Genomic DNA, 27275 nt, shown 5'->3' with positions numbered 1-27275 from the left:
GAGGAACTGGTGGAAATATGTACACAAACTGGTGACTCCAAGACATTGAAAATGCATCCACCACTGTCAGCCTGTCGAACCTGTTCAAGGAACAGAACTTCTGCAGCTTCCTGTTTTGTCTGGATGCCATCAAGTCCCAGGATGGAGAGCCCCATCTGGTTATTACTTGATTGAAGTAGAGTGGATTTAATTCCCATTCTGCTGGATTCATCGTTGTCCGACTCAGAAGATCCGCTTGTGTATTGTAACAGCCTCTTATATGAATCGCTCTCAACTCCAAAAGTTGTGATTCGGCCCAGATGAATATTTGCTTGCATAATCTTATGCGTTCCTCCTTGTTTGTTCAGATAAAACACAGTGGCGAGATTGTCTGACCGGATTAATACAGATTTCCCCTCTAGGAGAGGTTGAAAATGGAACAGCGACTTCAGTACTGTCTTCATTTCTTTGAAGTTTGAAGACTGATGCAGATCCTGGTGCGACCACTTCCCTTGGATCCATTTATTCTGCACATAGGCCCCCCAGCCTTTGGCTGACGCATCGGTTGTTATCATTATTGGGGGAACATATTGAAATGACCTTCCTTTGGTCAGATTTTTGGTTTGTAACCACCAGTTCAGACTGAGGATTACTGCCGGTTTCAGGCTGAATCTTCCCTCCAGGTTGTGATGATTGGCACGCTTCACTTGAATCATACTTAACTGGAGGTCTCGCAAGAGGTTTTTTGCCCATGGAACTGCATCTATAGTAGAAGTCAGATAGCCCATGGTCTTCATTACTCTGCGGACAGATGGCTTGTGTATGGACATTAAAGTCTACCCTTTCATGACCAAGGGTCATTGATGCCCCAGTGTCCAGGTCAAAATTTACAAATCTGACATGCGTCACTTTATGTTGTAATAGCTATGGAACACTTTTATTTATCCAAGCCATTCTGAAATTGTTTTCTCGTGACATATTGTACTTCATGAATAAAAATTTGAGTCAATATATTTCACCTTTATTTATGAAAAAATCCCAAATTTACCAAAAAATAGAAAAATACACAATTTTCTAAATTTACATTTCTCTGCTTCTAAAACAGAAAGTCATACCTAATAAAATATTTATTACTTAATATTTCCCATATGTCTACTTTATGTTGGCATCATTTTGGAAATGTCATTTTATTTTTTTAGGATGTTAGAAGGCTTAGAAGTTTAGAAGCAGTTCTTAAAATTTTTAAGAAAATTTCCAAAACCCACTTTTTAAGGACCAGTTCAGGTCTAAAGTCACTTTGTGGGGCTTAAAAAGTGGAAACCACCCATAAATGACCCCATTGTAGAAACTACACCCCTCAAGTAACTCAAAACCGATTTTACAAGCTTTGTTAACCATTTAGGTGTTCCACAAGAATTAAAGGAAAATGGAGATAAATTTCTAAATTTCACTTTTTTGGCAGATTTTCCATTTTATAAATTTTTTTTCTTTAACACATTGAGGGTTAACAGCCAAACAAAACTCAATATTTTTACCCTGATTCTGCGGTTTACAGAAACACCCCCCATGTGGTCGTAAACTGATGTAAGGGCGCACAGCAGGGCGCAGAAGGAAAGGAACGCTGTATGGTTTTTGGAAGGCAGATTTTGCTGGACTGGTTTTAGATGCCTTGTCCCATTTAAAGCCCCCCTGATGCACCCATACAGTAGAACTCCCAAAAAGTGACCCTATTTTGGAAACTAGGGGATAAGGTGCCAGTTTTATTGGTACTATTTTGGGGTACATATGATTTTTAATTGCTCTATATTAAGTTTTTTGTGAGGCAAGGTAACTGAAAAAAGGCTGTTTTGGCACCTTTTTTTAATTTTTTTTACAAGATTCATCTGGCAGGGTAGATCATGTGCTATTTTATAGAGCAGGTTGTTACGGACGCAATGATATCAAATATGTCTACATTCTTTGTTTCAGTTTTACATAATGAAGCATTTTTGAAAAAGAAATTATGCTTTTGTGTGTCCATTTTCTGAACGCCATATGGTTTTTTATTTTTCTGCCGATCGTCTTGTGCAGGGGCTCATTTTTTGCAGAAAGAGTTGAGGTTTTTATTGGTACCATTTTTGGGTACATAGGATTTTTTGATCATTCATTATTACACTTTATGGGGCAAGGTGAACAAAAAATTGGCTGTTTTGGAACAGTTTTTATTTATTTATTTTTACAGCGTTTATCAGAGGGGTTGGGTCATGTGACAGTTTTATAGAACAGATCGTTACGGACGTGGCAATACCTAATATGTATACTTTTTTTATTTATTTAAGTTTTACACAATAATAACTTTTCTGAAACAAAAAAAATTATGTTTTAGTGTCTCCATAGTCTGAAAGCCATAGCTTTTTTATTTTTTGGGCGATTGTCTTAAATAGGGTATCATTTTTTGCGGGATGAGGTGACGATTTGATTGGTACTATTTTGGGGGTCATAAGCCCTTTTGATCGCTTGCTGTTGCACTTTTTGTGATGTAAAGTGACAAAAATGGCTTTTTTTGCACAGTTTTTATTTGATTTTTTTATGGTGTTTATCGGACGGGGTCTATCATGTGATATATTTATAGAGACGGTCGTTACGGACGCGGTGATACCTAATATGTGTATTTTTTGTTATATAGGAAAAGGCAATTAATTTTTTTAATTTTACATTTAAAAAAAAAAAAATTTTAACTTTTAGTTTCACTTTTTTTTTTATCAAGTCCCTCTTGGATCTTGAAGATCCAGTGGGGCTCATGGCTGTACTATACTTTGCAATGCTCTTGCATTGCAAAGTATAATACTATCAGATGCCCTGTAGGTGGCAACAGCGGATGCTTTTGCAAAGCGTTCGGTTGCCATGGCAACCATCGGGCGCTGCCATCACAGCGCAGCAGCCCCCATGATGGAGAGAGGGAGCCCCGCGGCATCTATGGGGTTACAGCTGACACTCTCTGCTGATGGCGGCGGCTTCACACACAGCAGGGGGACCGGGGGCAGCGCTGGAAAGGAGGGGGGGGTCTCTTGCCCCTGGTCCCTTGCCGGCATTACGGAACTGTATGCTGTCCATGACAGCAGCAGGGCAGGGGCAGAAGCTTTAATCCAAGCGCTTTGCAGCGCTTGGATTAAAGAACTGGCTTGATCTTCTGACCTCGCAAACCGCCACAACCTTCTAGCAACCACTTCACACCAAACTACCAACAAATCAGGAAATTCACCCAGCAACCGCAACAAATCCAGTTTGATGTCGCGTATCACATCCCTAGAGCGACAAACATCTAAGGCTACTTTCACACTAGCGTTCGTCGGTCCGTTCGTGAGCTCCGTTTGAAGGAGCTCACGAGCGGACCCGAATGCCTCCGTCCAGCCCTGATGCAGTCTGAATGGAGCGGATCCGCTCAGACTGCATCAGTCTGGCGGCGTTCAGCCTCCGCACCGCTCGCCTCCGCACGGACAGGCGGACAGCTGAACGCTGCTTGCAGCGTTCGGGTGTCCGCCTGGCCGTGCGGAGGCGAGCGGATCCGTTCAGACTTACAATGTTAGTCAATGGGAACGGATCCGCTTGAAGATGTCACCATATGGCTCAATCTTCAAGCGGATCCGTCCCCCATTGACTTTACATTGATTATTACAAGTTATTAATGCAGACGGATCCATACTGAACGGAGCCTCCGTCTGCATTAATATGATCGGATCCGTTCAGAACGGATCCGATCGAACGCTAGTGTGAAAGTAGCCTAAATCGTTCCCCCCAACGTGCAAAACTAAAATGTCTGGGGGCCTATCCAACCCCGCAAAAGCATGAAACTCCGGCAACACCCGACCCCGCAACATCCCTCTCACGCCAATCCACAACACTTGCAACTCCTCTGGCCGAAAACCCAATTGCCTTCCGTTCCTCCGCACGTCGGCTCTCAGCGCTCCTCAGTGAACGTAGGAATGACCCAGAATCCACGCCAAACATGAAGATGACCCTAAAAAACAAACACAATGAGACTTAACCCGAACATGCAAACTCCAACAAACCTCCTTCCCCTCTACAACATATGAGGGTGAATATATCCCCGAAATCAATCCGATTCCCACCGTCCAATCCGCTTGATAACTACATCACTGAGACCCCATCTTGCTTCTTCAGTTGCCGCCCCGATCCTGAAAGAATGCGACGTAAAACTCCATGGCCGGATGACCCGCAGCCGCCAGACACCGCCTGAAGATCGCCACAAACTGGAAACGAGACATCACCGAACCATCTTGTTGCACCAAAAAAGAACCCGCCACACCCGGCCGTAATAACAAAAACACTTCCACACACTGAACAGGGCACAGCACAGACCCAGCTAATGGGCGCAACAAAATACAAACCCCCTTACCGACTTGATCAGTTTTCGACTTACGCAACACACATCGCAAACCTTCATCACCGAAACGAATGTCATCCATCAACAATCCACCGCCACGCGCCCTACTACTCGCCACCAGCTCCGAGAACCTAAAGGCCCCAAAGAAAGCCAAAGAAAACGCGGCCCTAAACAAATACACCTCATACTCAGAATTGCACACCACACCAACCTGCTCCCACAACTGTTGTAACACCGAAAAAGAAACCGGAGGACTAGCATTCTTCCTAACCACACTGCGCCTATATCCCTTCAGAGCCTGGCGCACCAAAAAACTCTGGGACACATCAGCTATAACACGCAAACGCAACCAAAAAGCCACAGCCTCCACCCTTTTAGAAGCCACCGAGAAAGACAATACTGAACTATAAGATAGCCCCACGAAATAAACCAACAACACATGAAAATCCTCCACTACCTCGCAACCCCCCACCTGATCCACCAGTCGCTCCCAATGAAACCACACTGAAGAATAAGCTGACCACGTACTCCTACTCACGGACTGCCAAATCAGATCTGATGAGACCCCAAGGTCACGCTTCCGCGCTGGGCACCAAACTGCAAAAACGGTCCCACTGAAAACGAGAAAGGGAATCAGCGATAGAATTATCAACACCAGGAACATGCACCGCCACAAAACAAGCATTCAAACGTAACCCTTTGAGGACCAGGTGCCGAAGCAAACGCACAACAGGAGGTGAAGTAGCTGACTGACTATTAACCGCTTGCACCACACCCAAATTATCACAACAAAAACGCACCTGCTTATTCCGTAACAATTCCCCCCACAGTCGCCAAGACAATCGGGAACAACGTTAACAGCGCTAGATTACCAAGCAAGCCGGCCCCTCTCCACTCCTCCGGCCAAGGCCCCGCACTCCAATGCCCTTGACAATTTGCGCCATACCCGCAAGAACCTGACGCATCCGTAAACAATTCCAAATCTGCACTAGAAATGGGCGCCTCCATCCAAATCGAACAGCCGTTATAATCCCCCAAAAAACGCTCCCAAACACCTAAATCCTCCCGCACCTCCGCAGACAACCTCAAAAAATGGAAAGGTACCTTAACTCCCGCAGTAGCCATGGCCAATCGCCTACAAAACACCCGACCCATGGGCAAAATTCTGCAAGCAAAATTCAATTTACCCAAAACCGACTGTACGCGACGTAACTGCACTTTCTTCGCCCTACGCAGAAACGCTACCTCACCTCGCAAATCTACCACCTTATCTTCTGGCAACCTGCATTCCATTGCCACGCTATCAATTACTATGCCCAAAAACTTGACTGATGTAGCCGGTCCCTCTATTTTTTCCACCGCTAACGGCACCCCGTACCTGGCTGCCACCCGCTCCATGGTGCGCAACAACACCGAACAAGCCAGCGAACCAGCAGGACCAAGAAACAAAATATCGTCCAGATAGTGTAACACCGAGTTCCAACCCGCTTCTTGCTTCACCACCCATTCTAAAAATGAACTAAACATTTCGAACAAAGAACAAGAAATAGTACAACCCATAGGTAAACAATCAACATAAAATTGCCCCTCCCATCTAAAACCAAGTAAGTGAAAACTATCTGGATGAATGGGCAACAAACGAAAAGCGGCCTCAATGTCCGTTTGCGCAAACAACGCCCCATACCCGAAACGTCTCACCCGCCGCACAGCCTCGTCAAACGACGTGTACGACACTGAACATAACTCGTCATCAATACCATCGTTAACAGAACTCCCCACAGGAAACGACAAATTGTGAATAAGACAAAACTTGTTCGGCTCCTTTTTTGGTACCAATCCCAATGGCGAAACACACAAACTCCGCAACGGACACTTTGCAAACGGGCCCGCTATCCTCCGAGCCAACGCGGAGGACAAGTTGCGATCGGCAACCGCAACTCCCTCCGAAACACACGGGATCTTAAAACCGTCCCTGAAACCCGATAACAACAACTCCGCCGCCTCCCTATTTGGATAAATCCTTAAGAAAGGCTTCATCTCGACCACCTTCACCGGAGTCACCCCTCTTCTGCACAGCCTCAAATCCCTTGCCTTTTCGCGCTCAGTAAAGTACCTTATTTCCTGCAGTCTTCTTCTTACTTTATTTTGTTTTGTCCTTTTGATAAAAAAGCCCTTTTTATGATACGCTAATGAAGCTCCAAGGTGCCCAGAGGGGTGTTTCCCCCCCACCTCTCCAGTGCCCAGTGACGCCCCCCTGCAGTGCCCAGCCCGCCTTAATTTGAATCCCAAGAACGCCTCCTGATCCTCAAATAACCTCCCACAGCCCCGGCAAACGGTTCCGCCCCCTCCCCACGTCATCGTCTACCTTCTAGAAATACCGTCCTTCTTCCTGTCGGCGGCCAGAAATCTCGCGCAGGCGCAGTCCCGCATCGACACTCAGAATGCATTAGGGCTGGACGGAAGCGTTCGGGGCCGCTTGTGAGAGCCTTAAAACGGAACTCACAAGCGGAGCCCCGAACGCTAATGTGAAAGCAGCCTAAAATGGTAAAAGCAGGTGACAGATTCCCGTTAATGTCAGCTTCATTAATTAAGGTTTGCTTCACCTCGACCCAATTTATCTTACTGACGGCCCTATTGTAATTTATGTGACAGTTTTCTGCACCTCTAAGGACATTATATTTGGCTCCTTGTCTATCAGTTCGGAGGGGCGTCCCTAGTCTGTCTTTTACCGCCAAATTGTCTTTTTAAACTGAAGCTCTGTGTTTATAGTGTATTGTACCTGACAAAGGGATCAGGTACGGTCCTGAAACGCGTTGTTTGTCGCACCAATAAAGCTCTCTTGTACCGTTCCTGGAGCTGTGACCTCAGCAGTGTTGCGATCAGCCTGGTTTTATTCTACTAGTCTGCTATCCTTACTGTAAGAGCAGTGAGACTATGTGCAGTAAGCTGGATTGGGACTGATGCACACTGGCGCAATATTAATAGTTTTTGTTTGTGACGCCAATTGCAATATGCGCAGGGTATAGTCTCAGGGCCCTTTAAAATGTTATAACTCACGTACCAGGTGAGGAATGCCAGAGTGGGGATAATGTCTCTGTGTAGTGTCAACGGTGTCTCCTACCTGGTTACGGCTGGACTCCTGGATCCTGACTCTCTTGCAATAAATGAGTGTTGTTAGTAGGAGTAATGGAGGAACCTTGATAGTAAGAAATGAGATCCAGACTTGAAATATCATCCAACTGGTCTTTACTTAATGGCAGCATGAATCCATACGAGTTACAGCATAAGTCTTGGGTCCCAGCAGGAATTGGCAATATGTGGCAGGAATCAATATATATTCTGCTTCTTGTCATATGCCTAGTGAATCTGGCAGGTATTTATCTTCTGCTCTGTCTATCTTCTGCTTGGTATGGGCCTGACTAGCTGAGGAGGAATTTAGCTTCTCCTGGTCTCTGGATCTGTACTCACAGGACTGCTCGCAGGGAATGGTTCTTCCTGTAGTTCTGGAGGTGCTGCTTTCTTGTCCACAGTCGAGGCTGAAGGGCTCAGACTGGAAAGAGGGATCTTTGGCCTCAGCCGAGGCTTGATCCTAGGTTGGGATCCCTGTAACTGGGAGCTCCTACCAACACAGCCTTCCCCTGGCAGGGGGGCTTGTACACTACACTAACTTCCTCTCTTCCTCATGAGACAGGACATGGGACCAGCCCACTTCTGCTCACAGAGGGGGGCTAGACTGGAATGAACTATTCCAGTATAGATATACTAAACTGGCTAAGATCTGCTACATACTGCTGCCACCTGCTGGTGTACATAGAAAACTACAGCATATATAAATAACAGGCTTAGGAAATACACATCATGGAAAATGCATTGTTAGATTACACAGGATGACAATAAATATACACCTAGCATGATGTAGCAGGGAACTAGAGTTTGATAACATACTCCGAGATGTTACACTATGGAGCTCTCCACCAGAGGAGGTGGTGATGGTCCATTCATTCTACAGGTTCTAGAGGGACCTCAATGTCTTCCCTGAAAAATCTAATATCACAAGTTACCTCTGCTAGGACTTGATGGACCTGTGTCTATGTAGAGTTGATGATCTGGATTTGGATCTTATGCCGATCTATAAACTATATAAAAAGTAGAAAAAAATATTTTTGGCCAGCGCTAGATGATATTATAAAGTACAACGCTCCTCGTCCATGTGCTGCCCCCCTGTACTCAGGGAGCGTCTAGTAACCTGCAAGGACATAGGCGACATTTCATCTCCTAATCTTTGTACGGACAGAACTTTATTGTACTGCAGTTTTGTAGGTGATTTCTCCTCTTCTTACTGGTTCTGGAGGAGGATTCTCTCTATGGACAGGTGGAGTCACTACAACTACTCCACCAGGATCCGCACCAGATCCCATCAGTGATCACTCATCATTGTCTTCCTCAGTATGAATCAGCAGTAAACACAATCTCTGAGCTGCAGGGGTTAATTCTTCTACAGGAGCTCTCCGCCCTCTTAGGGGAAGAGACTTTTCCACTTTCAGTTCCTGCTCCTCCGTACCACAATGGCTTCTGGTGATCTGAGGGCCGAGCTGGACTGCTCCATCTGCCTGAGCCTCTATACAGATCCTGTATACCTGAGATGTGGACACAACTTCTGCCGCTCGTGTATTGTGAGTGCGCTGGATGCGCAGGAGGCAGCTGGAGTGTATTCCTGTCCTGACTGCAGAGCAGAATATCTGGAGCGTCCGGCCCTGGAGAAGAACAGGAAGCTGGGGAACATAGTGGAGCGTTTCGTATCTGCTCAGCCTGATATGGAGGAGACCGGGATCTTCTGTACTTACTGTACAAGGTCTCCTGTACCGGCTGTGAGGACATGTCTGCACTGTGAGACCTCCATGTGCCATAAACATCTCGGAGCCCATAACAAGTCAGTGGATCATATATTAACAGAACCTACCAGATCCTTGGGCATCAAAAAATGTTCCCTCCACAAAAAGGTTCTGGAGTATTACTGCCCACAGGACACGGTTTGTCTGTGTGTGTCCTGCTGTCTGGTCGGCGAACACAGGGGACACCAGGTGGAACTTCTAGATGAGGCGTCTGAGAAAAAGAAGAAGAAGCTGAGGAAATATCTGGAGAAACTAAACCCACAAAAAGCAAAAATTCTGACTAAACTTCAGAATCTGCAGGATCGTCAGAGGAATATCCAGGAGAAAGCCTCTGATAAGAGGAAGAACGTCAGGAAGTTATTTATGGACATTAAGGAGCAACTGGAAATGGCAGAAAAGAAAGCGCTGAGCGAGATCTCCAGGCAGGACGAGAAGATTGTGTCCCAGATATCTGATCTGATCAAGAAGCTGGAAATAGAGGAGGACGAGCTGTCCAGGAAGATGCGTCACGTGGAGGAGATGTGTCATGTCACCGACCCAATAAGACTCCTACAAGAAAGTGACATTACAGTATGTGGTCATGGAGATGATGAGGTCACAGGAGGAGATGGTGGAGAGGGCAGGTCTGAGGATGATCTGGATGAGGTTCTGATCTCACTGACCTTACACCGATCTATGAGGGATATTGTCACCAATGTCACATCAGAGCTTGGGCTCCATGTTCCAGACATATTGCTGGATGAGGACACTGCTAATGAATATGTGAATATATCAGAAGATCTGAAAACAGCAACAGAAACAGAAGAACAGAACAGACCAAAATCACCAGGAAGGTTCCAGGATGATGCCGAGGTGTTAAGCAGATGTGGCCTCTCCTCAGGAAGACATTACTGGGAGGTAGAGTGGGACCAGAAAGGAAGATGTGGCATCGGAATGTCCTATCCTAGTATAGAAAGGGAAGGAGATGAGTCTGGTATTGGATATAATGGTAAATCTTGGTGTCTGGATATGTTTGATGCAGGATGTGAAGTGTATCACCGCTCAGTCGGATCCCCCCTCAGTGTAGATACAACATGTCCTAGACTTGGGGTCTTCTTAGACTGTGAGGCCGGGCGTCTGTCCTTCTATCAGCTGTGTGACCCCATCAGACACTTACACACCTTCACCGCCTCCTTCTCTGAACCCCTACATGTTCTCTTATATGTGCGGGATGGAGCCTCTGTTAGAATAATAAGCTGAGGCCGATGCGTCCACGTCCCGTTATAATCTCTGCCTATAAGTTACTATATAGGTAACAGGTGTGGATCCTGGAGCGGAGATACACCGCCGAGTGCACGTACCTCATGGGGGGCATCATTAACCCTTCCCCGTCCTCCACTGATGTCGCTGTAGGGGCTTCTTTATGTTTCGGGGACACATTTGGGGAACATATAATTATTAATCAGCTTTTCCTATTTCTGTAGAGATGTGACAATGTGACGCTTCTTTCCGCACTATACGCGGCATTTGTTGTGTTTTTTCCCTTTTTATGGAATAAATGTCTGACTACTTCTGTCCATCAGAGTTGTCGGTCCTATCATCTGGGTGTCTGTGGTCTCCTCCGCCATCATGTCTGTTATAACCGCAGGTAATGAGTTCTGCAATACACTGGATCTGTACAGCGCCACCTGCTGTTCTTTTTCTTATTTTTGGCCGGTCGCGCTGAGCTGGTCGCACGCGCTCAGTTTAACCCCTTAAGTACACAGCCTTATTTCACCTTAACCGCCTCCGGACCGCCTAACGCAGGATTGCGTTCCGGTGGCGGTCGATTTATTCGTTCCTCACGCTTCGGCACGTCATCTCGCGAGACGCGAGACTACGCGCATAGCCGGCCCGCACATGCGCAGTGATGGCCGGGAAAAGTCGCAGGAGAAGTTCGTCACCAACCTGCCAGCCAATGATCAGCGCTGGCAAGTTGGTGATTTTCAAAAAATTGAATCACAAGCCATTTAACACATTATATTTATAAATATAATGTGTTAAATGGCTTCTGTGCTCTCTGTTGGTTCCTTTTCGTCAGTTAGTTAGTCCGGACGAGGAGCGCAGCGGTGGGGGAGGACGTCCATGAAGAGGCTTGGCTGGGCAGGACTGGTGAGGAAAGGGTTAGTGGGGAGTGGGGGCGGGAGCGGTGGTGGGGCGCGAGTTGCTTGGGGCGACGGGGGGCGTGGCCAGTGGAGAGAGGAACGAACGAGGAGGAAGTGTGAGCAGTCTGGCCAGGAGACGGAATCGCCCACCCGCCCGACCCTATTGGAGGAGGTGGTTGTGAGGTGGGGGTTGTTGTATGTCGCGGCAGTCGTGGAGGCGGGGGAGGTCCTTGAAGTGGTGAAATATGGTGGTACTTGAGGATGGGAGGGCCCCGCGGGAGTGGCTGGACTCTCATTGAGGAGCTGATAGGAACTAAGTACGCGTCCATCAGTTGCTGCCTCCGAGCTCGGTTCAACGGCTGGGGGCAAGATGGAGACGCAGGTGTTCCAGTGTTTATAAAGTTATTGGGGCTTCTAGGACCTCCCTCGTCAGGGGTTAACTCATGTTATATTTATGTTGTATTTATTTAATAAACGGCTGCTGTGGCCGATTAAATCCAAGCAGTGGTGTGGCGTGTTTTATTTATATGGGGCAGGGGAGGGGTGGAGGTTATGGGATGGGTAGGCTTATAGGACTGAACGAATAGCCAATGCCTGCTTCAGGTCCCAGCAGAGAGCACAGATCCCAGTGAGTACACCAAGCACAACACATTTAGCCCCAGATCGCCCCTGTCAATCACTAGTGAAAGGGAAAAAAGTGATCAGTGTAAACTGTCACATTTTTTTGACCAGTATTGACTGTTAGGTTTTAGGATAGTTTAGGCCCCTTGGTTAGGTAGTTAGCGTCGGTTAGCGCCCAGCCCACCGCACCGCAGTCACTTATAAGCATTGGTACTTTTATAGTATCTGTAAGTGATCAGAACTGATCACAGTCAGATCTATAATAGTATTAGTGTCACCTTAGCTCGCCCTCCACCTAAAACGCAGTGTTTGCCCGATCAGGCCTGATCGGTCGCCCACACGTGCGTTTACCCACGCCCCCGCCCCGCCGCAGTGACAAATTTTTTTATTTATTTTTATCACTGCACAATCACTTCACAAGCGCTGCGGCGATAAAAAAATCTGTTTTGATATTTTTTATCAATCGCAGCGGCCTCCGGTACTTCGCTAGCCTCCCATTTGTAAGACAAGCTTGCTTTTTTTCTTGGGTAGTCTCAGGGAATACCCCCTAAATTTAGTTGACCAAATGGCAAGGAAGGGGTATTCTTCTGAAGAGGCCTACAGGATTCTGACCCAGTCGGATGAGGAATGGGAACCCTCATCTGACGAATCCAGCGGGTCAGAATACGAACCTGTAGAAAGCAGTGGCTCTCTGACCCAAAGTTCGGACGAGGAGGCTGAGGTCCCTGATAGCACCAGGCGTACCCGGCCCCGTGTTGCTAGACCACAGGTTGTGCAGGATCCTCTTCAAGGGCAGCAGAGTGGGGCTGGCGCTGTCGGATTACGTGGTGAGGCATACACCAGCAGCGCAGCCCATCCTGGACCTAGTACCAGCACTGCCGTACAACATGGTGAAGTGGCGAGCACCAGAAGGGCAGTTGAAGCTGGTATGGTGGCACGTGCATTAGTTCCCCCGTCGCAGCCACCGCACAGAAAGGCCCGAAGAGCCCCTAGAGTCCCTGAGGTGCTGGCAAACCCTGATTGGTAGCCCCCAACTTCAGCCGCACCAGTAGTTCCCCCTTTCACCGCCCAGTCTGGATTTCGGGTTGAGACAGCTCAGATCGGTTCAGCCCTGGGATTTTTTTTAGCTGTTCTTGACTGCGGAGCTCGTGGCAGAAACAAATCGATATGCCACTCAATTTATATCCGCCAACCCGGGAAGCTTTTATGCCCAGTCTTTCCGGTGGAAACCCGTCCAAGTTTCCGAATTTAAAACTTTTCTGGGCCTTCTCCTCAACATGGACCTGACAAAAAAAAAAAAAAGAATTGCGGTCATATTGGTCCACGAACCCAATTCATCACATGCCCATGTTCTCTGCTGCCATGTCCAGGGCACGATTTGAGGCCATCCTGCGTTTCCTGCACTTTAGCGATAACGTCACTTCCCGTCCCAGAGGCCACCCAGCTTTTGACCGGCTCCACAAAATTCGGCCCCTCATAGACCACCTTAACACCAAATTTGCAGATTTGTATACCCCTGAGCAAAACATCTGCATAGACGAGTCCCTGATACATTTTACCGGGCGCCTTGGCTTCAAACAATACATCCTAAGCAAGCGCGCCCGGTATGGGGTCAAATTGTATAAGCTCTGTTAAAAGGGCCACAGGCTATACGCACAGTTTTCGAGTCTATGAGGGTAAAGATCAGACCCTGGAGCCGGTCGGTTGCCCTGACTACCTGGGAAGCAGTGGGAAGACAGTCTAGGATGGTGTCACCCTTATTTGGCAAGGGGTACCATCTTTATGTGGACAATTTCTACACAAGTGTGCCCCTCTTCAGGCATTTGTTTCTAGAACAGATTGGCTGCTGTGGCACTGCGCGACCTAGTCACCGGGGCTTCCCCCAACAGCTCGTTAGCACCCGTCTTGCAAGGGGGGAGAGGGCCACACTGTGTAACCAAGAACTGCTCGTGGTGAAAGGGAGAGACAAGCGTGACGTTTGCATGCTCTCCTCCATTCACGCAGACACGACAATCCAAATTGAACGAGCAACCAGTGTCATTGAAAAGCCCCTCTCGGTCCATGACTATAATTTGCTCATGGGAGGGGTGGACTTCAATTACCAGATGTTGGCTCCTTATTTAGTGTCCCGCCGCACCAGACGCTGGTATAAGAAGGTGTCTGTATATTTATTTCAATTGGCACTGTATAATAGTTTTGTTCTCTACAGTAAGGCTCAAATTTCAGGAAGAGATCATCGAGAACCTCCTGTATCCAGGTGGTTCCGTGGCCCCATCCACCAGTGTAGTGAGCCGTCTACACGAGCGACATTTCCCCAATGTCGTTGCTGGTAACTCAACCCAACCGTCACCCCGAAAAAGATGTTGTGTCTGTAGCAGGAGTGGAATAAGGTGTGACACCTGCTATTTCTGTCCTGACTGCCCTGACCACCCTGCCCTATGCTTAGGGGAGTGTTTCCGCAAGTACCACACACAGGTACACTTAGCATAGGGATTGCATCTCACAGGACAGGCACACAGGGCTATTAGGGCCCATTCACACAGAGATGCTGCAAACCTCTCCTTTCACCTGGAACAAAGTGCATAACGCACTTCGCCACATCTCACTGCACATTGTCCCATGGGGAAGGAGAGGTTTGCAGTTAATGTTAATAAATTGATTGCATTGCGGCCTATTTGAATTTTTTTTTTTACGTTCTAGGTGGACCAACCGATGAACCAGCTGTAGCACTGGTTCATTGCGCTGCTGTCAGATTACACAAAAGTCGGTGTATGCGGCGCTGCAAGACGAGATTTCTCCTCTGCAGTAAAAAAGATACGTTTGCCGAGGCTTATGAGCAAAGTGTTTGCTTTGGCAAACACTTTGTATATAAAAAAAATCCCGGCAATGATTTATTCATCCACATCGATTGATGTGAATGGAGAAATCGGGTATACGAGCTGAGTGGGTTTGGATGTTGGGCGGAGCTCCTATGTTCTGGCAAACGCCTTTCCCCTCCTTTTTTTTCCCTGTAAATTGACAACTTTGTATAAAAAAAATGGGAAAAGTTGTCATTTACAGAGATATTTCTCTCACCCAGCATGGGTATATGTAAAAATACACCCCAAAACACATTGCCCTACTTCTCCTGAGTACGGCGATACCACATGTGTGACACTTTTTTGCAGCCTAGGTGCGTAAAGGGGCCAAAAGTCCAACGAGTACCTTTAGGCTTTACAGGGTTGCTCACAATTTAGCACCGCCCAAAATGCCAGAACAGTAAACACACCCCACAAATGACCCCATTTCAGAAAGTAGACACCCCAAGGTATTCACTGAGGGGCATAGTGACTCCGTGGGAACTTTATTTAAATTTTATTTTATGTTCTCAGAAAGTGTCATTTTCCGCTAACTTGTGAAAAAAAATAAAAATCATACATGAACTCACTATGCCCCTCCGCGAATACTTTGGAGTGTCTTCTTTCTAAAATGGGGTCATTTGGTGGGTATTTATACTATCCTGGCATTCTAGCAGCTCAAGAAACATGACAGGTGCTCAGAAAGTCAGAGCTGCTTCAAAATGCAGAAATTCAAATTTTTGTACCATAGTTTGTAAACGCTATAGCTTTTGCGCGAACCAATAAATATACACTTATTGCATTTTTTTTATATCAAAGACATGTAGCACAATAAATTCTGACACAAACTTGTATAGAAATGTAATTATATTTGAACAATTTAACCAGAGAAAGTTAAAAATACACTTTTTTGAGAAAATTGCAGCCTATTTTGATTAATATCGGAAAAACGAAAAATCTTAGCAGCAATCAAATACCACCAAAAGAAAGCTGTATTTGTGAGAAGAAAAGGAGGTAAAATTCATTTGGGTGCCAAGTTGCATGACCGAGCAATAAACCATTAAAGTTGTGTAGTGCTAATTTGTAAAAAAGGGCCTGGTCACTAGGGGGGTATAAACCTGTGGTCCTTAAGTGGTTAAGGTGAAGAATGGCCTGGTCATTAAGGGGTTAAAAGGTTTTACCCATCTCAGACACTGGTGGTATATCTCTGGGGTGTGGCACTAATGTCGGGGGTGGGTGCCACCTCCGGGATCTCCTCCTATCTCCTGAATATCCTCTCTCAGGGGCAGACCGCGGTCCAGCCCCCTGCATGCCCCACATTCAGCTGTATCTGCCCCCTCAGGACGCAGTGGTGAAGCAGGGAGCCTGTAGTTCAGTGCAAGCCCCGCGTAGTGACATCATCACTAGTGACGTCCAGCGACGCCTATTACAGCGTGACGGTTTTGGGTGTTAACCATAAACACTCATTTCCCTGCAGGTTTAATTCCGGCAGAGATACGATGACCTGTTACTAGCGGATATTCTGTAGTCCGTTCATGTTTAGAACGCGGTACACTGCGGTTTAGGCTTTTTACTATTTTCCTGCTTCCGGTCACTTTTATTATGTTTGTATTGTCACTTACTGAGCGGCGATGCTGTGTGTGGGGTCGCCCATCCCTCCCAGTAATGAGCCCTGTGCTGATGGTGGGCACACTATGGGGAGCCGGCTTACCCCATATATAATCCGGGGATGCGGATGTCTATTCTAGGAGTAAGATCGCTTGTCGGTCAAAACGCGTCAGCTGAGAGCACGGACATGCAGGGTTTTTTATGCGATTTATTACAATAAAGGATTGATTTTCACTTACAATACGCTGGATAACTTATCTACCTTCAGGTGACACCATCGCCCCTGCTGCGCTCAGACAACAGAGCAGAGCGGTGTGAAAAACGGACAAGAATAGGACATGTTACTTCAATTTTTTGTGGAACAGATACAACGATGTGGACAGGACGCAGTGCGCTGTCCGCTTCTTTTGGGGTCCCATTGAAATGATTGGGTCCGCATCAATCCACAAAATGAGGTCCAAACATATGGCTGTGTGAGTGACTCCTAAATGGGGCATCACTATGAGGGAGGCATAAATGTGGGGGAGCCATCTAGGCGGCGGAACTGTGTGGTTTTTGTTATTCCCTTTTTTATTTTATTTTTTTGCGGCTCAGACCCTCACCCTCCGGCAGACCCAGGTGAACCTTTACAACAACTACCCGAGTACCCCTGTCCTAGTGATATGTCATTACTATCTGAGATGGGGGCCACTCTGGAGATCGCTGTGGTTCCCACCTTTGGGACCGGCTCCTATCTGACACTGGTTGCATATCCCAGCGAGATGAGTCGGCCGCTCTCAGATGAGAGCAGTGGCGTGCCTAGTGTGTTTGCCACCCGGGCCGGGTCTTTTCCTCTGCCCCCCCCCCCCTAAATACTTGACCACATACCTCTTACTTCCAGGGACATCTCCTGTCATGTAGACCTTCTCTTTCCTCTTCTCCTCCGATAAACCGCCATGACAAATTCTTTCAGCCGCATCTCGTCTCTACAGAGTTTGTAACACAGATACGTTAGATTTCTCCGCTTTTCCATCACCCCTTCATCCTGGTGTCCCCAATACTGTGCCCGTTGTGCCCCCAATGCCCCAGGTACTATACTGCAGAAAAAATAGTGACATACTGTAATTGGGGTAATTTATCAAACTGGTGAAAAGTAGAACTGGATTTCCAAAAGAGCTGTCAAAAATGAAAGGTGGAATCTGATTGGCTGCTATGGGCAACTAACCCAGTTCTGCTTTACACCAGTTTGATAAATTACCCCAAATGTCCCTATAGTGTCCACAGCAGCTATAATGTCCCCTAGAGTGCCTACAGATAACACAGGGATAACTCTGAGTACAGATAATGACCTCAGCCGTGTTAGCCCCCCATATCAAAATTTTTGAACAAAACATATGCAGTTGGTTAGATCTTTGTTAGATCAGGTTAGATTTGCGTTAGATCTCACACAAAAGTAGAGATATTAACAGTTATTTGCAGGGGGGGCTAACCCGTCATCAGCCCCCCGTATCAAAAAATGTACCAAACAATTAGCTATTTTGAAAGATATTTGTTATATCCGGTATGATCAACTAGTTGTTTTGTTAGATCTCACATAATTACAGACTTAGGCCTCATGCACACGACCGTTGTTTTATTCCGTGTCCGTTGTATCGTCTTTCGTGATTTTCTGCGGACCTATTGACTTGCAATGTTGTTAAACAAAACATGCAATGCAACAGCTCACTGCAAACCAAATAAAGTACAAGTACAGTGAGCTGTTGCATTGCATGTTTTGTTTAACAGTCTTGTTCTCAGCCATAGCAACGTGCCCCTGCGCTTTGGGATGTGCTGACTGACCCCCTTTTTTCTTTGCAGCTTGTGCTAGAGGTGTGGCTGCCTCCTTGGTCGTGCACTCCTGATCAGCTCGTCTGCCCCATTGGCTGATTTTAATTAGTGTTAGTATATAGCTTGGCCTGCTCCCCCCCCCTTCCCCACTCACTGAAGCCATATGGCACCAGGAGAGAGATAGTGTGTGGACTCTCATTGCAGTTCCTGGTGGCTGTGTGGCGCCGGGAGTGGTGTGGAGTAGGCCCGGCATGCATGCTGGTAACTGCTTTCCGTGGATATAATAGAGGCCATTTTGGCACCAAAAATGACAGAAATTCAGGCGGATCCAGCATGCATGTGGAACCTGCACTTTCTGAATTATATGGTAGCCGTCATGGCACATAACAGGTAAAATTTTGTGTTAGGAACCCGTCTAACTAGAGATCACCTTGACGTGTGGCAGACGGGCTCAAATAATTTTGTACAAAACGATTTGCCAAGCATCTCTAACTTATTAGTATAGCATTTGCAATTATGATGCAATTTTGTACTTTATTTGGTTTGCAGTGAGCTGTTGCATTGCATGTTTTGTTTAACAGTCTTGTTCTGCGCTTTGGGATGTGCTGACTGACCCCCTTTTTTATTGACTTGCAATGGGTCCGTTGAAAACTCGGCTAATGCACCGTTTGTCATCCGCGTCTGTGATCCGTGGTTCCAGTCCGTCAAAAAAATATAACCTGTCCTATTTTTTTCACGGAATCAATGGGACCGTGAAAAAACGCGGAGGCACACAAGATTCATCCGCGTCCGTTTTTTTCCTATCATTTGCATGGCAAACTTGACTTTTTTTTACTTTCCTTTATGTCTGGTGGTCCTCCCAAAATAAAGGAAGACACACGGAAACAGAAACGGATCACGGAACAACGGAACTCCATTTTGCGGAACGGAACACAACAACGGTCGTGTGCATGAGACCTTATTAAGTGATTAATAAGGAGGGGGGGGCTAGCCCCCACACATGCAATTTTCTGGTAAAATTTGATGCAGACTAATAGGCCTTCGTTAGATCCGGTAACATCAAGTGGTTTTAACGTTAGATCTGATATAATTACAGAGACATTATGGATATTTGGTATTACACACATGTGAAATATCTCTGCAATTATATGAGATCTAACGTTGAAACCACTTGATGTTACCGGATCTAACGAAGGCCTATTAGTCTGCAGCTAGCCCCCCCCCCCCCCCTCATTAATCACTTAATAAGTCTGTAATTATGTGAGATCTAACAAAACAACTAGTTGATCATAGCGGATCTAACAAATATCTTCCAAAATAGCTAACTGTTTGATAAGGGGGTCTGATGACGGGTTAGCCCCCCTGCAAATAACTGTTAATATCTCTACTTCTGTATGAGATCTAACGCAAACAACAGTTGATCTAACCTGATCTAACAAAGATCTAAACAACTGCATATGTTTTGTTCAAAAATTGGGGGGCTAATGTAGTAGATGGATGTGAGGCCCCAGAATTCAGAACACGCACAGTGTGACCTGAAGTCTGGGGCCAGGCGTTGGCAGTGTGGCCCAAATTCTATATCCACCCCCCCCCCCCCCCCCCTACTCAAACAGATATTTGTATGGACATAACATACATTGCTATGAAATATACAGGAGAATACTGCACCATACCTGTTACATCCAGTGACGTCTCCTGTGATGTAGACTTTCCTCAGCATCTTCATTCGGAGATAGGACCGCCATGACACCTTCTTTCAGCCGCGTCTCGTCTCTGTAGAGTTTCACAGATTTTTGGGGGATTTCTCACTTTACTATCATCCTCAGATAACAGACCTCCCCTCCCCCGTAGTGCCCATAACTATAATGCCCTCTGTATAATTATAATATATACTGGCCCCTCTGTATTACTATTTCCTCCTCTGTATTATTATTATTAATATTATAATGGCCCCCTCTGCAGTATTATAGTAATAATTATGCCCCCCCCTTCAGCCCCTCCAGCATACAGTCCCATGTAAGATACAACCTTCCCCCTGCCTTCAGCCCCTCCAGCATACAGTCCCATGTAAGGTACATCACTCTCCTGCCTTAGCCCCTCCAGCATACAGTCCCATAAGATACATCAGTCCCCCTGCCTTCCAGCCCTTCTTGCAAACAGTCCCATGTAAAATTCAGCACTCTTCCTGCCTTCAGCTCCTCCAGCATACAGTCCCATGTAAAATAATATCACCCCCCTGCCTTTAGCCTCTCCAGCATACAGTCCTATGTAAATAATATCACCCCCACTACCCTCTCTTCAGACCCCTCTAACATACTGTCTCCAGTACAAAGATTATTCCTTCTCCCATCAGCCCCTGCAAAAAGCCACCAAAGTAAAAATACCAGTCACTATTCTCCTCCACATACTGACCGGCTGCAGACTCTGTTCCTTTCTCCAACATGCTGCTCTGTAGAATCTCCTGCACATCTTTAGACCCCGCCCTCTGGATGATGAGACTCCGCCTCTTCCCCTGACATTATACCTCCTAGGAGCAACTCCATTCTAGACACTACGGTCGCTCTACTGCCTCATAGGCTTCAGGCCACTAGCCTGAAGCCTATGAGGAAGAACTGAGGGGACGGGAGCCGTAGGCTCCCATGACCCTCATTGAAGTGTTTGCTGCCTGGCGCCCCCTGCAATTTTGCGCACGGGGCAACGCGCCCCCCCCCCCCCACGCTACACCCCTGCCCCACAGTGCCCCCTCACAGTAATTTCCCCCACACTGCCCCCACACAGTAATTTCCCCCACACTGCCCCCTCACAGTAATTTCCCCCACACTGCCCCCACACAGTAATTTCCCCCACACTGCCCCCACACAGTAATTTCCCCCACACAGTAATTTCCCCCACACTGCCCCCACACAGTAATTTCCCCCACACTGCCCCCACACAGTAATTTCCCCCACACTGCCCCCACACAGTAATTTCCCCCACACTGCCCCCACACAGTTATTTCCCCCACACTGCCCCATATAGTAATTTTCCCCACACTGCCCCCACACAGTAATTTGCCCCATACAGTAGTTTCCCCCACACAGTAATTTCCCCCACACTGCCCCCATATAGTAATTTCCCCGACACAGTAATTTCCCCCACACTGCTCCCACAGTAATTCCCCCCACACTGCCCCATATAGTAATTCCCCCCACACTGCCCCCTACAGTAATTTCCCTAACACTGCCCCCATATAGTAATTTCCCCCACACAGTAATTTCCCCCACACTGCTCCCACAGTAATTCCCCCCACACTGCCCCACATAGTAATTCCCCCCACACTGCCCCATATAGTAATTCCCCCCACACTGCCCCATATAGTAATTTCCCTAACACTGCCCCATATAGTAATTTCCCCCCACACTGCCCCCTACAGTAATTTCCCTAACACTGCCCCCATATAGTAATTTCCCCCACACAGTAATTTCCCCCCACACTGCTCCCACAGTAATTTTCCCCACACATTAGTTCCCCCACACAGTAATTCCCCCCACACTGCCCCACACAGTAGTGTCCCCCACACTGCCCCCATACTGTAGTTTCCCTCACACTGCCCCATACAGTAGTTTCCCCCACATTGCCCATATATTAATTTGCCCGCCACACAGTATCCCACCACATTTTCCCCCCACATGTCCTCCTGTGTGCACCCCCCTTATGTCCCCCAAAGTTGCACATAAAATAAAAATAAAAACCCTAAAAGCTAAATACTCATACCCGGCACAGGGGCGCGCGATGACGTCATTGCGCGCTTCACCCGGATTTCCCTACTGTGGTGATGGTGGTGTATTAATATAGTAAACAATAGCACAGCGCCATGATGTGTCACACCCACACACAGCCATCTAAATTCAGCCGCATTTCAGGGACAGGGACGTACACTTGCCCCTTGGGAGTTTTAATCTATTTCTAATCTGCTAATTTTCTGTTAGAAATTACTGAACTGGCAGCCATTTCAGTAAGAGGTTGGTTACCTAGGCAACCTGTCAGAGTCTGTGTGAGGTGGATGCAGGAAGCCATTTTGGAGTTCAGTTGAGAGCAGCAGCAGATGAGAGAGCCGTGTGGTAACCGCTCTGACAGGACACCAAATGTGTGCAGGACTCTAGACATAACCTAAGAGACGAGATAAGACTGCAGACAACTGACACACCTCACACAAACTCCTGTCTCTCTGCCTGGAAAAACGACACTAACAGCCAAATTTTTGTGGGTGGAAGGTCGGTCACAGCTTTATTCTTATTCATTATTTTAGACTCAATCCTTTGAGAATAACCATCAACTATAAACTGCCCGGCCCAAAGCCGGTCCCCGGAGTGCGAGAAGCGCTATGCCACACCAAACATTGGTGCGCAAGTCCGCCTTCCCCTCCGTTGTAACTCTTGTAATCCTCCGACCTCCTGCTGTGACTTAAATCAGATCTGAAAATAAACATGCAAAACATCGGAAAAATAACCAAAGGGAGGGAGGGGGGGGGAAGCTTCCTTCCAGAGGTGCCGGAGACTAAGAGGCAAGACACAGGGATGACCCTCCTTTTTATTAACTCTAAGGGTGGTATCTTCACCCATTACCCCGCCCCCACAAGGGAGGGGGGGGGAGCGAACACCAACAACCAGCTATGTAGCTTTAGCAGGAAGACAGTGGGATTTTAACTCCCAAACTGCCAGCAGTGTCTGCAGTCCGGCGCGCCTGCGTTATACACTGTGGCGCTAGTATACTCATTTATGAAAGGTATTTTTTCTATGTTAAACCCCTTTTGTTTACATTTCCTGCCCTATGTCTTGTCTACCATATTTTCTGTAAATCTTTGAAAACGCATCTTGCTGTGACTGACTTTGTTCCATTAAAAAGAACTATTTCTTTCCTTTCGCTCTGAAATATTAACAGCTCCAGAATCCAACTTCCTTCAGGAGAGAATTAGTATATTTCAGTGTTATGGTTAAGATTTAATTGTATGACGATTGTATGTGTATGGGGACTGTCCAATCAGATGTGGGTCATCTGAGAGAAGATTATTGTGTCCAGGGAAGTGACACATAGCACCCACGTGTGACAGGGCAATAGGTCATAGGCGATCGATAAGATATCGATCGGCAGGGAGCAAGTTGATGCTTAATTGATGGTAGATTGGCAATTACAGTATCAAAATCTCTGATCCTCAGGTTTAGTGTGGTTCTCTTTACGAACCTGGTGGCAGCAAATATAGGGTGTGGGGAGGTAATGCTTGAGTGATTCTCGGCACCTATATATTGTCACAGCCGTGTTACGCGGACAGGCTCTTTCTGGCAGGCGCCTGTGTTACCAGTAGCAACTGGAGGTGGTTGCACCGGGCTTAGCTTGGCTGTGGGCGCGGTTCGTGACATATTTTGGTGGCAGCGGTGGGATTGCTGTTTAATTGTTTCAGAGTCTCAGTCGTATGTTTTTAACACCATACAACTGAAAAAACGAGAATTGTATTTTTTTCTCTTAAACAATGCGTTTATTTTATTAATACATAGCGGCTGAAGTGTTCCCTTCCTTTTCTCTGTTATTCTGTCTATCTTTAATTTGGCTCTTGGTGAAAGCACACTGTATAGCTGATGGATGCTGATATCACAGCTGGAGACCAGGGAGATGGTGCTCGCATTGCTGGGTATAGTAGTCCACTGACTCTCCACAATCCTGGCCCTTTGTTACACCAGGAAGCTATGCAGCAGTGGGCGCTGAACAACCCTAAGGCCTCATGCACACGACCGTTGTTGTGTTCCGTGTCCGTTGTTCCGTTTTCCGTGATTTTCTGCGGACCCATTGACTTTCAATGGGTCCGTTGAAAACTCGGATAATGCACCGTTTGTCATCCGCGTCCGTGATCCGTGTTTCCAGTCCGTCAAAAAAATATGACCTGTCCTATTTTTTTCACGGACAACAGTTCGCGGACCCATTCAAGTCAATGAGTCAGTGAAAAAACACGGAGGCACACAAGATTGTCATCCGCGTCTGCGCGTCCGCGTTTTGCGGACCGTGAAAAAATACTGTCGTGTGCATGAGGCCTAAGGAATATAGTGATTGGCTGAGGGAGGAGTGCGCTCCTGAACGCGCTGAACGTATTGCTGCTGAGGAGCGCGCTCAACGAGCTGTGGCTCGCCAACATGAGCTTAACATGGAGCAAATCAGATTGCAACTCTTGAACCAGACGGCTGTTCCGGCAGCTATCCAGCCGATTATTAGGCCAAGGTTACCAGAAATGGACAAGGATGATGAAGATATTAAACTATGCAAAATTATGCAATCCCAGAAGTATAGTGGGCTGGTCACCTTATGTCCGCCCTGAAAGGCAGAGCCAGAGACGCACTGCTAGAGCTGCCGCTGGAGCAACGCGGTACATTCTTAGAAATCAGGACTGCTGTGCTCACAAAATTCATGTTGACACCAGAGTCATACAGGCAGAAGTTCAGTTCGCTTCAGCGAGGCCTTGAGGAGACCTTTATGGATTTTGCCATGAACAGTGGTACACCCTTCTAACTGAAAATACACGTCAGTCTTTAGCCGACTTGATCCAGAGAGAGCAGTTTATTTGCCACTGTCTGCCAAAAGTGAAAAGGTATGTCTGTGAGCACAAGCCAAAGAATCTGCGGGAGGCTGCTGCTTTGGCAGATAAAAACCTTGCCTTGCCAAGCACCAGAGAATGGAGCGAACCACATGTGCATAACTTGAGGGGAGCTATGATGTCATGGCAACCTTCAAAATATGGTCTTCACTATAACTCTACTTACCTGATAATAAGCCTTTGGATTGATCCCAGGCACCTGCTTGACCTCGGGGTCTTCTTGACTGCTGATTGGAGATTCTTCAACGGACATCCAGAACCTATTTAAACAGAAAACATTGTCACTGGCGCATTCTCGTAAGGACCTGCTCTGCAATTCACCATGGAGGATCTTCTTAAACAGTTAATTTTGAAGGCTGAAAACGAAGGAGGTGAAGCCTGGCTACGTCGCTGTCTTCTGCTTCCATCCGGACAAGAAGAACTCATTCAACCCACTTTTTCCCCTGATCCAGTCTGCCCAGGACGCAGCGCGAGCCCTCATCCAATCGATGTAATCTCCGTCACTGGCGCGCGCATACGCAGTGAATCGGAGGTTACGTCTCCAGCCAGGAAGCGCAATAGAAAGGTAAAGAGGGCATACTCTCCATCCCAATATGTGCCTCCTCCTTCCAACAAGAAAACCAGCTTGCAGCCTACTTCGGTTAACAGGGGGGCCAGTAATTCTCATCGTAGACGGATCAACTCTCCAACTGCCACTCTACAGTCCGCCCGTGCAGCAACTACCAACCGCCTGCCTGATCAACAGCTGAGTGGTGAAATACCTGTTGATCTTTTTATAAGTGACTGCGCCTTGCAGGGCACTTCTTCTCTGGACAATTCTACTCTGGTTTTAGACTCTTCTCTAAAGATTCGATTATTTAATGAATTTATTCAATTCTTACACAAGCAATCTGTTACACCTGGCAATGTTTGGTCTGAACCTGCAATTTGTAGCCAGTCCAACATTGACATTAATGTGACAGATGCTACTCCAGTTTTACCTATTTCTCCTGCCATTAATACATCAGAGCTCTTTGTCCTGGAGCTTGAAAACAGTTTCGGGATCAGAGAGACGGTAGTAAAAGAAGTTATGGCTTGTCAAGTTTCCCCTTTAGGTTTTCACCTCTCTTAAACTATTAAGGAAAAAATTTGGAGGAAAGATTATATCGAAATTTTTTCCTTATTACCTTCCTCTAATTAAATCGTTAAAAACAATTCCTCTAAAGATAAAAAATTAGAGTCTGATGATAAGAAGAAACTGCTACAAAAAACATTTCTCAAATTGGATTCAGGCATTTTGCATCTACGCTGCTGTATTAGGGGAAAACACCCCTCTTTGTGTACCGGTCTCTTTTTATCACATTGACTCTATACTAGAAGCTTACAGAAACTTTGGAGGCATGGGATGGTGTTCTTATGACGAATCCTTTCGCCAAAAGATTGCGGTTTATCCTAATTTAAGCTGGGGTAGCAAAGACGTAGGCCTGTGGTTGAGCCTTATGCTTCCCAATAAAAACGATATTTTTCGCCAACAATCTAATCCCAATAATCTCAAAAAAGGTATCTGTTTTGCCTTCAACGAGGCTTACTGTAGATGGCAATCCAATTGCAGATACCGCCATGAATGTTCCTACTGTGCCGGTCCTCACCCAGCTAACAAATGCTTAAAAAAACAGGGAATTCATTTTCCAAATTCCAGCAGAGACATTTATTCAAATAAGTCGGGTGACGCCACAGAATTTACAAAGATTACTCCAGTGGTTAAAGTTTTATCCAAACATTCAGATGGCTAAATTTCTATATCATAGTTTTTCCAGGGGTTTTTACGTACCTCAATTCGTTGGTCCAGGTTGCGTTTCTGTTGAAAACGCAGCTTCTGTTAAGAAAAATTTAGATATTGTCAAAGATAAGATACTGTCTGAAATTTCTGCAGGCAGAATAGCGGGTCCATTTGATTCTCTTCCCTTTCTTAATTTCCGTGTTTCCCCATTAGCTATTGTTCCCAAAAAAGAGCCTAATTCTTACCGCCTTATACACAATCTATCTTTTCCAAAACAATTTTCTCTTAATGATGAAATCAACAAGAATAAAGCTAGTGTTAAATATTCTTTGTTTGATCAAGCTTTGAATCTTCTTCAAAAAGCTGGTCGTCATGCTCTTCTAGCTAAAGCAGACTAAATCCGAATGGTTATAATTCTCTTGGTTTTAAATTACTTGATAAGTTATTTTATGATATGGCCCTCCCCATGGGTTTTACTTTATCTTGCTTCTATTTCGAAGCCTTTTCCACATTTTTGCATTGGATAGCAGAAGTTCATTCAGATTCTGGATTTATCCTACATTACCTTGATGACTTTTTATTTATAGGTTGTAGGGATACTCCAGAATGTATGAATCTCCTTCACAAGTTCATCGGTATTGCTGATT

General features: G+C 46.4%; 1 protein-coding gene across 1 annotated transcript in view; it reads left to right on the top strand.

Annotated features, from left to right (window-relative positions):
- Positions 1-7893: 7893 nt before the first annotated feature.
- The window catches only part of LOC122945650 (E3 ubiquitin/ISG15 ligase TRIM25-like), a 36947-nt gene continuing 17565 nt past the window's right edge, over positions 7894-27275 (top strand). Inside the window, exon 1 of the mRNA XM_044304780.1 lies at positions 7894-10546. Coding sequence (XP_044160715.1) covers positions 8929-10494 — 1566 coding nt within the window. The 5' untranslated portion in view covers positions 7894-8928 and the 3' untranslated portion in view covers positions 10495-10546. The remainder of the gene's footprint in view (positions 10547-27275) is intronic.

Source organism: Bufo gargarizans, chromosome 8, assembly GCF_014858855.1.
Source record: "Bufo gargarizans isolate SCDJY-AF-19 chromosome 8, ASM1485885v1, whole genome shotgun sequence".
In the NCBI taxonomy this organism is placed as follows: Eukaryota; Metazoa; Chordata; class Amphibia; order Anura; family Bufonidae; genus Bufo; species Bufo gargarizans.
This window is presented reverse-complemented; position numbering and strand designations above follow the sequence as displayed.